This window comes from Podarcis cretensis (assembly GCF_951804945.1).
Source record: "Podarcis cretensis genome assembly, chromosome: 1".
Lineage (NCBI taxonomy): Eukaryota > Metazoa > Chordata > Lepidosauria > Squamata > Lacertidae > Podarcis > Podarcis cretensis.
In genome coordinates this window covers 93,282,446-93,295,460 of record NC_137170.1, presented here as the reverse complement: position 1 = coordinate 93,295,460, position 13,015 = coordinate 93,282,446, and the positions used below count along the sequence as shown (strand labels likewise).

The 13,015-nt window shown below is 43.2% G+C and overlaps 1 protein-coding gene and 1 long non-coding RNA gene across 8 annotated transcripts in view; one reads left to right on the top strand and one right to left on the bottom strand.

Annotated features, from left to right (window-relative positions):
- Positions 1 to 13,015, top strand: part of CLASP1 (cytoplasmic linker associated protein 1) — a 171,212-nt gene that overhangs the window by 54,630 nt on the left and 103,567 nt on the right. For all 7 annotated transcript variants that reach the window (XM_079968491.1, XM_079968494.1, XM_079968493.1 and 4 more), the window contains exons 4-8: positions 113 to 216; positions 2,561 to 2,652; positions 2,887 to 2,962; positions 8,275 to 8,372; positions 9,014 to 9,081. In XM_079968491.1, coding sequence (XP_079824617.1) covers positions 113 to 216; positions 2,561 to 2,652; positions 2,887 to 2,962; positions 8,275 to 8,372; positions 9,014 to 9,081 — 438 coding nt within the window. The remainder of the gene's footprint in view (positions 1 to 112; positions 217 to 2,560; positions 2,653 to 2,886; positions 2,963 to 8,274; positions 8,373 to 9,013; positions 9,082 to 13,015) is intronic.
- On the bottom strand, positions 4,892 to 6,408 carry LOC307212423. The gene is made up of 2 exons (XR_013836989.1): positions 6,284 to 6,408; positions 4,892 to 5,508 (listed from the first exon to the last, which is right to left on the bottom strand). It is a non-coding gene; the product is annotated as an uncharacterized lncRNA (long non-coding RNA).

Below are 13,015 nucleotides of genomic sequence, written 5' to 3'. Positions count from 1 at the left end.
TATTTAAGACACCTTGAAATATGTGGGAAGGGTTGGCTTCTGTACTTCCAGCTCTGTCTTTCCATACCCCTCCCTCCCCCCCCCCCTAATCAGCCTTGCTTTTTGCCCTTAGTACTACCAAGTTTAATTGACAGACTGGGGGATTCGAAAGACTCTGTCCGAGAGCAGGATCAGGCACTGCTGCTAAAAATCATGGAGCAAGCTGCTAGCCCTCAGGTGAGTTCCTGGAAATATTCAACTTCAGTATACAAGTAAGCAACTCCCGAGAAAAGAATCCCTTGGAGGTTTTGGTTTGTGATCATTTAGAAAATGCTGCTTTTCAAATAGGCCGAGTGTTACCTATCCATCATAGGCAGCATCCTGCAGACTGAATTGCAGTGGAATTGCAGTTGTGGTAGCAGCATTTTTGCTCGGCACCCAGGGGCAAAAGCTTTCAATGATCAGTCATGGCCTGCTGCTTCAGAAGTGCAATAGTTAATAATAAAGTTACTAGAGGGATTGGAATCCAGAATCTTCACAAAATCTGTATGCAGTTTAGGGAATACACCCAAACCTGTGAATTATTTTGAACCACCTACCTGCCTGTTTTGTTGTGAAAAGCCTTGAAATAAATACATTGCTGCAATAGATTCCTTCCCCAATTGCTTTCAGCTATAAAGAATGTTAATCTTATAGACACTCATTTGGAAGCAAATCCCATTGAAACAAATTTAAAACTGATTTTTATTTTTATTTTACACTCAGTTGGGGGCTATAAATTCCAAATGGTTTTCCTGATTTGGGACCAAGAGGTTTCAGAACAGTTTTATGGAAGCACCATGCAAAACAGGGGTGAATAAGTTCTGTGTAAACGGTGTGTAAGAAATCAGGTACAATGTTTTTGGGAAAACGCTTGTTCCTCACAATTCACTCCTCAATGAAATTGTTTATAGAGGGCAGGTATATTATATTCTCTATCACATTCTGTTTGAACAACTGGCCATCTCTCTACTGAGGTAACACTTACTTCTGGAGTCTTTCAGCAGCAGCAGTAGTCACAGTTTGAGTATCCTAATTCAGTGTTTTTCAACCTTTTTTGGGCAAAGGCACACTTGTTTCCTGAAAAAAATCACGAGGCACACCACCATTAGAAAATGTTTAATACTTTTTTCTTTAATGGCAAACAAAAACGTTGCGGACCGTTCTCTGCTCAGCGGGGATTGATCCGCTGATCCCCGCTGAGCCGGCGGATGACAGCTCCGGCTCCGCACTGTGTGCGGAGAGGAAGATGTCAGAGCCCCGCTGCTCTCTATGGGGAATCGGATGAGAGTGGACCGCCTGTCCGCTCTCATCCGATCCCATCCGATCTGATCCCCACCCAGGACGGATGGAAAATAGGGTGGACACAGTCCGGCACCCGCCTAGTGGGCGAAAATTTGACATTTTTTTAAAAAAAATCTTCGATTTTTTCAATTTTTCCCATGGCACACCAGGCAACATCTCGCGGCACACTAGTGTCCCACGGAACAGTGGTTCAAAAACACTGTCCTAATTTAATTCCTTGGAAGGTTGATGGGGAGGAAAGACATGAATATTTACAGTAGTGTATTTTAAAATAATGGTCAATGCACATGTTTTAATGGAAAATAGCCTATTACAGAGAAACAGTGTACACAAAGTAGATACATACAAAGACATTCATCTCCATACTTTGAGAAGACAAATATTTAGCATTTAATGGAGCACACCAGTCTCACTTTAAGGCCCCCTTCACTTGTTACATGTGTGAAGCACAGCTTAGATCTCTGGGGAGGTTCCCCTGCGCATAATTCTATACCCCTTGCAGAGACAACCCCGCTTTGTTTTTGAAACCCTTGAAAGTAGCTGAGAGCTGTTAAACACATAAATACAATTTTTGGAGACAGCATTATCGCTCAGAGTTCAACGGATGCGTCACTCTTAAATGACCTACTAGAGCTGTCATCGCTGATGCATCAGTGTTAAATTGGTGGGGAGTACAAAAATCAGTTTTAGGTTTGTTCCAGTAGATGCATCCTGTTTGAAACAAACAAAACACTAGCAATTCTTTTGGCATGGAAAGCTATTCTCTATTTAAACCAACTAAGAGAAAGTGGTTACCAGACAACTGAGTGTTCCTGTTTAACTAATCTACCTAAAGGACTGTACTCACTGCATTTGAAATGCTTATTTTATGGGCAACCAAATGAGTTCTAGTCCTAATTGTCTTAACATACATTCAGCTCCCCTTTTGTGAGTAGATGTTCAGGATAGGACTTTCTGGAGAATCACTGTGTGGTGGTTTTGCGTAGTTAGCTTCCTAAAGCAATATGAGAAGGGGCTAGGTTACCACTCGCCCAATAAAAAGGAGTTCTTAGAAAAACAAAAAATAACAGTTGACTAGTCCCACTCCCATCAGTGCCTGCTCAGATGCATGTGAATAGCAACCCACACAACCCCCTGACATTCTTCCTCGGATTTTACAAGACTCAGAATCACAAAACGAAAAACTGCAGCCTGTCTAGGTTAATCTTTCTCTTATTTTCTTGTTTCTCTGTGGCAGTACGTATGGGACAGGATTTTGGGAGGATTCAAACACAAGAATTTCCGGACTAGAGAAGGAATTTGCCTCTGCCTTATTGCAACACTCAATGCGTAAGTTGGGGCTTGTAGCATATTTTGCTGCCATGGGCTACTTTGGGAGAAAGGGCAAGATATTATTATTATTATTAAGAATAATAATAATAATACCCCGCCCATCTTGTTGGGTTTCTCCAATTCACAATTTAATAATAATAAATAATAACAACAATATCCACATTCAAAATCATTTCAAAATACTTAGCACATATTTTGTTCTCTCCCTACCCCTTCTCTTTGTGTCTTTAGATCTGGAGCTCAGAGTTTAACACTGAGCAAGATTGTGCCACATATATGTAATTTACTTGGAGATCCAAACAGCCAGGTGAGTCTGCAATGAAACAAATTTGATTAAATATATTCCCCCAGGAGAAAAAATGACTGTGGTGGATGGAGAAGATTTTCTTTTTATTTAATTTTTTTTCAGATACAGCCTTTAAATTGCATGCAATAAATTTGTCCAAGAAATGCTTGTGGTTGGCAGGTGTGTGGAATTGTAAGCTTTGAGATTTCTCATTCATTGATCTTGGAGCATGATGTCTACCCCTGTGCTGAAGTTGTTGTGCCAGTCTTGAACATGCTTATATAAATGAATATCTAATTGCCTTCAAGGAGGGTTTGGTTTCATTTCTGCATGTGGTGTAATTTTGGCTTACGAATGGTGCATTTTGGGAGAAACTGCAGCTTCCTAATGTTTCTGCAGTGCCATAAAATGGCTGCATATAGTTTTATGGGGCAGTGGGAGAGATCTCAGCAGTGAGAGACAAGGGGACCATGATGTTACTAAGATAAATAATGGAACTCCATGCCAGGGACAGAATTGTGGAGTTTACTCAGTAATCAAGCCTCTAAAATGAACTCACTCAGTATACTATCTGCCTCCATATTCAGATGAGGTAGGTATGATTTTTTGTCAACATGTATGGGAAGGATTTGCGTTGTTATGCTATAATAGGGTTGCCATATTTCAAACAGTGAAAATCCGGACAGAAAGGTTATTGAGGCTCCCCCCCCCCCCGGCCAACTCTTGCCCATAGAAGTGGCATAGATCAGAGGTCTATGAATAGTTTAAAAATTGGCAGTGCTGGTTTTCTGCCTTTGACAGAGGCAGCGGGGCAGATGGGGCACCTGTGGGAGCTTCTGCCGCCTGAGGCAGTGGCCTCACCCTGCCCAATGGCTGGACCAGTTCTGCTAATAGTGCTCCCCCAGATGATCTCAGTGATTGGCTTGGGTCATATCTGGTCCTTAAGGTATCCTGGGCCTAAGTTGTTCAGGGTTTTGTACAGTAGTAAAAGAATATTAAACCTGACATGGTAGCATATCGAAAGCTCATTATACTTGAGATAACTTCAGGAATCGGTACCTGAATTTGCTAGGTTTCCTCTTCCCTCCCCATTCCCTTTTCCTTTGCTGTCAGGAGCTATCCTATTTTTTTAAAGAAATCTTTATACAGCACTTAGAAGTTAAAAGGGAAAAACACAACTACTACTACTAACAACAAACACAATAATTAGGCATATATCCACGCTTTCACACCTACTAGCTAGTGGGCAGATGGTCAACAATGTTCCCCTCCTTTTCTGGCTCTAACGGAAGTGTATCTGAAACACGAGTTTCCTCTCCTCTCACCGCTTCTGTGCCTGAATCCTAAGTTGTACCCTTAGGCTAATAGCAGTTCCCTAGAAATGATCTTATTACTTTCCTGCTACTGCCATATGAGAGCCATTTAGGTTGTGTATTTCCGGAAATAAACCACTTGGCTGAAATTAAATCAGTATTGTACCAATTAAATACATAAGCACTTCTTTGAGCAAGGATTACAGCTGGCCTTTGCCAAGGGGGTTGGACTCAGGATCTTATCAGATCATAATCCATCACTTGCTGCCTGTTCTTGTTGTAGAGTTATAGCATCAAAGCTGCAGAGAATGGAATTTGTATCAGTATTGATCTCTGATGGTTGAAACAATTTAAATAGAAGGGGACCTTGATTTTCAATTGGTTCACTTTTGAGTTAAAGTCGCACTATGTTCCATGAAGGGCTTCTAATCAAGAAATTCAGGCGAAAAGTAGCCTTGGGTGTACTGAGCAATTTCTTTGGATCCTGGCTATGGCATTTCATAAAACCCTTGCTTTGTGTCCAACACTGGCTATATTTAAAAGGCGACAAATTTAAATGGCTGGTCTTCTATTTTTAACTGCAGATAGTCTATTTTTAGCTAGATAGCACTTACAAAAATGCTGTGGAGTCACTCCATGAAATATAACATGATTTTAATGACTGCTCTGGTCATAAATTGCACAGTGAGGAAATGAGAAGCATCGCAGAATTTCTCTTTAGTTCAGTTCAGCATCATTACACAAGTCGCTGTTTCAAACTTGGCTTCCTTGGACTTGAAACATCATTGCTTTTTAGAATAGCTTTCTAGAAGATCTTATTTTCCCCTCTCTCCAGACTGTTTCACTTGCATCTTGTTGTGTTTTCTGTTCAGCCCAGCGGCAAAAGCTTCTTTTTGACCTTGCTTGTAATGGGAAAGAGAGATTTTCTTCAACTCCATAAAATACTCTGTGCTGCTGCTGCTGCTCAGGAAATGAACTCTACTGTGCTGTTAAAGGCACAGGATGGATGGTTAGGAAGGTGAATCAGGGGAAGAGATGTAAATTTTTATTCTTAATTTATAAACAAATCAGCCGAAACCTATATGCTCTATCATTCTTCCTTTTTTTTTTAACTGGTCCAGTCAAAGGATGGTCATTATATGTTAGATATGGGCTTAAAGCAGTTAGGCGGCAACTCTGAGGGTGCGGTTTTATATGTCCTTGAAGTTTTTCCCCATTGATTCATTAAGACTCCTTTTTTAGCCATTAGTGCAGCTGTTGGGTAGAATTCAGGAAGTGTTGATTAGACCCACTGACAGCAATAATTGGATTTAGTTGTTGTGATTGATGACAATGTTATTTATATTAGCTGGCTATGCCTTGATCCAAGAGCACCTAGTATAATACTTCATAGATAATCCTGGTGAGGTTACGGAAGTGTGGGCCTGACTAGGATTCCCCTGGGAGTCTCATATAAGCCGCTTCTCTCAAAAGAAGAGTTAGATGTAATTAACAAACAGTAAAAGTCCTTTACATTTGTTTTCAGTTCTCTTTAGTGGAGTTTAATATAAACGTAGTGTGTTGATTAACAGGGGGGAAATCCCCACACACTTGCAAAAGAATACAAGATCCAGCATTCTGACACCACAGATACCTATGAGAACCCCTCGTGCAGGATATGAGCGCAATACCACAAAGTCATGTTCCTCAGCAACTGATACTTGGAGGCATGCTGCCTTTGATATTAGAGGTAGTATATAACCATCATGGCTAGTAACTGGCCTCCATAAACATATTTGGAGAAAGATGAAAAAGAGTAAAGTCAACCAAGCACCGCATGTACTTGCTAATGATGCAGAGAGGAAACTCTGGCACCCCTGGCTTTTAAAAATGCGCATGTTTAACGGCCACCTGCCTCAGAGTCTGGAACGATGTAACTTTTTCCAGTACAGGACAGATATGGTCCCTTCCTGGGTGATCTCCGGTGGTCTTCAAAATGGTGTTGCTCCCCAGTTATCATGGGACACAAAAAGGACTATAGTCTCTTTACCTTCAGAGCTGCCTTTCTGCTCTGGGGCGACTTGATTTGCTGTTTGTTTGAAGAGTTAGAAGAGTGCCTCACAAAAGACGGAGAGGTTCATGTCCTCTCGCCGTCAGAAGTTGGTGGAATGCTTATGGCCAGTTGTAGGAGTCCAAGTTCCAGAACTCTGCCGGTGAGCAGTTGTACTCTTAGGCAGTGGCAGTTGAAAAGGCATAGGTGAGTTATTTGGGCAGAGGGGAGGGTCCACAACCCTGCCTCCAGGTTCACTCCCTGAGTCTCTGGGCTGGCCAAGAGGCAGAGTCTTCTTTCTCCATGGTCTTCCAACACAGTGCTTCTCCTTTACCCGTTGTTGCCATGGAGATAGGGAGATCCCTGAGCCATGCTTGGTCAGGGGGGTAGAAGAGGAGCAATGTAGAAGAGCTGGCATGGGGGTAGGAGGGAAATATAGCTGGTGGGATGGATGTGGATTCAGCCTAGAGGGAGCAAGGAAGAATGGAGGATTGGTTTTCGAAATGCAATTTGCTGTGGAAAGGAAGGCTAGAGAAGGAGAGGTTAGATCTAGTAACACATTTTTTTCTTAACATTTTGTGCGCATAATTCCCTGATTCATTTTGGATCTTAATCTGATCCTAAGATAGGGCTGTCCCTTTGAATGAGTGTTCATGCCTTTGAAAGAGTGTTCAGTGCTGGCCAAAAGCAAGCAGCCGTGTCAGTTTGTTACAACAAAATTAACATAAAATGAGCCTTTTTAGTAAAACCAACTGCTGCTCGCCGTGTGTTATACTAGCTTTCAAGTGGCACCAAACTCTTCCTCAAGCTGAAAATACTCAAGAACATCTTCTAAATGGATGGAGGGTGGGAATACATGCTTTGTCGCCAGGACTTGAACCTGCTGAATATGAGACCTAAGATACACCAGGAAGGGATTTAAACTGGTATGCCACACCACTGCCCTCTTGATATGGAAGAAAACCAGCTTCAGGGAGACCAGCAAGGAAGCCTTTTTAAACCAGTGGTTCAGAATATAACTGACTGGTCTCTGTAGCAGTTTGCTCACTAGTCTTTGTAAACTGCTGCTGTTCCCTGCGATAGATTACTTTTGCTTCTGACTTGCTTGGCCTTAATCCCACTCCAAATTTAAATGAATTGAGCCCTGGTGATTTTTCCTCTGTCTGCAAGAGGTGATGAGTTTGATCTACCTGTAAGATTGAGAAGGATGCCAGCCAACCAAAGGATTGAGAAACTCCAGATTTTTTTCTCTAGTGTGAGCCTTTAGGAGACTATCTAAAAGGGGTGGGGTGGGGTATGACACCAGTGGCTCTCCGTTTGCTGTTGAATTGGAAGTCCCATCATCCCTGACCATTAGCTGTGTTGGATGAAGCTAATGACAGAATCTGTCAACTTCTGGAGGGCCATAGGCTCTCAAACCCTGATCTTGCCATAATATGACTTTAGAAGCTTGTGCATCAGGCTCTGGGTGAACGTACCAGGTTGTGTTGGCATCTGTGTTGGTGGCCAGGTAAAATACATCAGGATGCTATCATATGCTTACAGGGGAAAAAATATGTGTTCCTGTTTATATTACTCAGCTGCCACAGTGGTGGCCTATTTTCTACCAGATTGCTTCCCTTGGGATGTCCAGAGGGGTTTGTTTTCATAACTGTGTGAAAAGCTTTTGTTCTTAAAAATCTGAGGTCAAAATTAGACAAGGTCGTGGTCTCTGCTCCTCTCTTTTCCTTATGGATTAGTCATATTATTTCCCTGCTTTTCTGGCATCAGCCAGTGACATGGAACAGGTGCAGAGGAATGAAACAGGTAAGTCTGAGCGAACATTATTGGGGGAAAGGGGGGGATTTGACATGAGTCAGGTGTGTCCCTATATGTAATTCTGCCTAGACCTGGACAGCAATATTGACAGTTATATAACAGTATTATTATGTTATGGATTTATCTAATTATATGTGTAAAACTTTCCTCCTATTCTTTTCTTGGATCTTTAGGTTCGCGATGCAGCAATAAATAGCCTAGTAGAAATCTACAGACATGTAGGTGAACGTGTAAGGGCTGATCTCAGCAAAAAAGGATTGCCACAGTCTCGGTGAGTGAAGAGTTTCTGGTTTTGATGTTCTTATTTTCCAGCGCTCTTCAGTTTCTTCTGCTGCTAAACTCTGAGCATCCTTTGCTTCTCATCTGCTGAGTGTTATAACTGGTTGGACCCGATCCCTAGTGTTCAAAAGCCTTGAGCAAATTGGAAAGATTGTAGTTTGAAAATGATGTTGTTTTGTTCAGTTGACTATAATTTGTACATTACTTGTTTTGTCTGGTAGTCTGACAATCAGGATGAATAAAGAAAATCTCAGAATTATGATGTGGACTTGAAAATTGTGAGATTTGAAAAGGTAGCATCTTTGGGAACATTGTCAGCTATTCTTAACTATAAGGACTGCACACCTGCTGTTTTAATAATTGAGAAAGCTAAGATTGTAGAATGTACTGAACTTTTTCTGGAATAATGTAATTCACAGCTTGTGTGCCCTTCTGAGATGTACCCTTTTTTCTTTTTCATTTAACACCTATATCTGACTAATGAAGGAAGAGTTTTTTCTTTCTTTCATTAAAATTAGCGGCACAAATATACTTTGGTTGATATCAGCGAACCTTTGCCAAAGTCTGCATTCTCAGTTGGAAGTTTTGCAATGTTGATTGTTCAGTTGTTTTATCTTCCCTCTTGCAAACCAGGTTGAACATCATTTTTACAAAATTCGATGAGGTCCAGAAATCAGGAACCATGATCCAGGGATCAGGTGGTGAGTAGAAATATTGTTTTTGCTTTCTTATAAGATGAAATCAGTGGTTTAGAAAAAATGTACCCTTTATCCAAACTTCAATAAGTTGTGGTTAAGACCTGTTTGAAATTATGAATAACAAGTAAATGGGTTTGTGTTTTTATTTTATGATTGATGTATTCTATTTTTTTATTGCCATTAAAAAACAAAGCATGCAAATTGCTTTCAGAACTACTGAAAAGGAAGATGGTGTATTTAAAAAAGCATCAAATTGGTTAGGCTGGGGCCAAAGGGGTTTTGAACAGAAGCCTGAGTGAATTTTCATTCTGAGATTAATAGCTCTATATGAAAGCAACAAGACACTTTGTGTTAGCATTCATATACTGTATATTCCTATTTTGTGGCTGAAAGTTCTGCAGCTGTAAAGTTATCGATTCAATATTCCTTTTATTTCATGTGTTGTTGTAGCTTTCAGCCAGCCTGGCATAGTAGCAGAGCTTGTTCTTTCAGTATCATATTATTAGGGGATGTGGTCAAATTCTAAAGTGAACACTGGAGAAGCTATGTTCCTAGTAGCCCATTGCTTTCGCCTGAGAGGAAGCTGGACATTGTTCAGAGGTCATCATACGGCTATGTCTGGAGCAGATCTTCCCAGCTTGTGCCTGTTTTCGGTGTAAAATGCAAATAAGCATTATATTGTACATAGTGTTGGTGTCTGATGCAGTCTTTGAATGTCAGTAGATTAGTGTGTGATTTAACAATTAGTTTTTTGGGCAGCTGTCCATGTGGGTTGACAGTGACCAGCATCAAAGAGAGTTTAATGCAGTCATTCGTGAAGTCCTTAGCTCCAATAATTTTATGTTAAAAACAGAAATATTGAATGCCTTCTAATAAATAGACCAGGTGTTCCTTAGATTTTGTTACCTTAATCTTTCATTTTCTCATATTTGCTGCTGATATTTGCCACAGTTTGTGCTGAGACGGTTTACTTCGCTGTAACATTGAGAATGCAAGTAGCTTTCATCGAACAGGATCTTCTGTACCTCTTTACACCAAGCAGCAAATAGGTTGTTGTGGTTGTTTTGCTTAATGAAGAAATATACAGTGGTGCCCCGCAAGACGAATGCCTCGCAAGACGGAAAACCCGCTAAACGAAAGGGTTTTCCGTTTTGGAGGCGCTTCGCTAAACGAATTTCTCTATGGGGTTGCTTCGCAAGACGAAAAAATCTTGCGAGTTCCCGCGGGTTTTTTTTTGCTTTTCCCCCTGCTTTTCCTAAGCTGCTAAGCCGCTTAACAGCTGATCCGCTGATAAGCCGCTTCTCAGCTGATCGCTAAAAGCCGCTAGACCGCTAATAGCGCTAATCCGCTAAGCTGTCAATGGGCTTGCTTCGCAAGACGAAAAAACCGCTATACGAAGAGAATCGCGGAACGGATTCTTTTCGTCTTGCGAGGTACCACTGTATTTGCCATCAAACACAATTTTTGGGTTTGAAGGGTCAGCTTCGGACTTTTACGCTTCCATGACTACTATAAGTAAGCTTCAGATCACAGCTGTTTTATACTTGAGGCACCCACAGAGTTTGATGCCTTCCACTTTTCCAGAAGCAGGTTCTTTAATTGTAGAGGGAATATGAAGTAGTCAAGATTCCATTGTTATATTTTGGAATGTATTTATCCTCATTCTCTTACATCCTCATTAGAATAATGGTTCAATTAGCTTGATTTACTTTGGAGGCTTATGAATTCATGGGGGTTCAGAACTCAATGGGGGATTATCTGGTGTCTTTGAAGGTCACCTTGGCGAAGAGGTAGCTAACTTGAGAAACAGTAGCTTTCCTTGGACCATCAGTGCAGGCGAATACAGGTGTTTCCCCCCTTTGCCGTACATCATGATGCCCTGGTTTACAAAGAACATGAAAGGTATATGTATGGTGGCATTACTCGACTCAGATGAAACCGACTGACTTCAGAAGATGTCATTGTAACATGGTGATAGCTCCTTTGTTCCCTTTGGTGCCCATTGAATTGAATCAGATTTATATTGGATCAGTACTTAGTCAATTATGTATGAATCTCCTCGGGGGGAAAAGTAGCCGTTCTCCCCTTTGGAAAGTTATATCAAAATCTGAACAGAAAGGCAGTGATATGCGGGCTTGTTTCTTATCACTGTTTTTTTTTTCCAGCAGCAACATCCAACAGAGTATCTAGATCCAAAATCCCAACATAGGTTAAATTTTTTCCAGAAACAGTACTTGAAAGAAAAATTAAAGCAATGGGCATCAAGTAGCTCCTGGTGTGATGTTACTAGCACCAGAGAGTTTAGAATTTGGTAACTGTATAGACTTAGAAATGCTGTTTTCACTGAACAGAAGCTTAATTTTGATCATTGCACCTCTAATATGAAGCTTGCGTCTTGGTTTTGTATAAAGTAACTATTTTGCTGAGAGAGATGGATGTTATATACCGTATTTTTCGCACCATTGGACGCACTTTTTTACTCTTAAAAAGTAAGGGGAAATGTCTGTGCGTCCTATGGAGCGAATGTGTGGTCCCTGGAGCCAAATTGCCAGAGTGCGGCACACTCTTGGACTGGTCTTTGGTAGTGGAGCCGCGCTCATCTGCCGGCAGCCTCGGCTTCCCCCTGCAGCCCCGGGAAGCTTTGGAGCAAGGGGAGGGATGTGCGCCCATGCCCCGCACTCCTGGGCTGCTGAATGGGGGTGGGGGGGAGAGCCGCGCTCATCTGCCGGCAGCCTCGGCTTCCCCCTGCAGCCCCGGGAAGCTTTGGAGGAACGGGAGGGCTGTGTGCCCATCTCCCGCACTTCTGGGCTGTTGAATGGGGGAGGCGGGGAGAGCCTTGCTCGTCTGCCGGCAGCCTCGGCTTCCCTCTACAGCCCTGGGAAGCTTTGGAGCAACGGGAAGGCTGTGCGCCCATGCCCCACGCTCCAGGGCTGCTGAATGGGGTTGGGGGGTGCTGCTCTGCCAGCAGCCTGCCCTTCCCCTCAAGGTTTGGAGCAGTGGGCAGGCTGTGCGCCCATGCCCCACACTCCTGGGCTGCTGAATGGGGGTGGGGGTGCTGCTCTGCCAGCAGCCTGCCCTTCCCCTCAAGGTTTGGAGCAGCGGGCAGGCTGTGCGCCCATGCCCCACATTCCTGGGCTGCTGAATGGGGGTGGGGGTGCTGCTCTGCCAGCAGCCTGCCCTTCCCCTCAAGGTTTGCAGCAGCGGGCAGGCTGTGCGCCCATGCCCCACACTCCTGGGCTGCTGAATGGGGGTGGGGGTGCTGCTCTGCCAGCAGCCTGCCCTTCCCCTCGAGGTTTGGAGCAGTGGGCAGGCTGTGCGCCCATGCCCCACACTCCTGGGCTGCTGAATGGGGGTGGGGGTGCTGCTCTGCCAGCAGCCTGCCCTTCCCCTCAAGGTTTGGAGCAGCGGGCAGGCTGTTCACTGAGAGAGGGGAGGAAGAGGATGGAGAGGAGGGGGACCAAGAAGCTGGGTGAAGGGAGATGAGGTACCATAGGTTGCCGTGAGTGGAGAGTCATGGTAGAGGGCAAAGGAGAGGGAGCAGTGAAGGGGAGAAATTGTAGATGTCACCTGAGGAGTTTGGGTGAAAGGGATGGAGAGGAGGAAGCTGGAAAAGGGGACTGTTCTGCTGGGGGGGGGGGGGAGAAAAAAGTGGGGAAAAGGAAAGCTTCCCAAGCTTGCTGCTGAGAGGCTCTGCTTGGCTGTTTCTTGACTGTAATTCAAGTAAAGGGAATGTTTGCGAGCAGCTGGCAGGCTGTTCACTGAGAGAGGGGAGGAAGAGGATTGAGAGGAAAAAATGTGGCATTAGCAATGCTTTGGATGGATACGAAGATGGTATTTTACATGAAGATAGCGAAGAAAGTGATGTCAGTGACTGTGAGCAACTGAGCTCCATAAATTCTGACTTTAGCAGTGATGAGTTCTTGGGGTTCACAGAAGA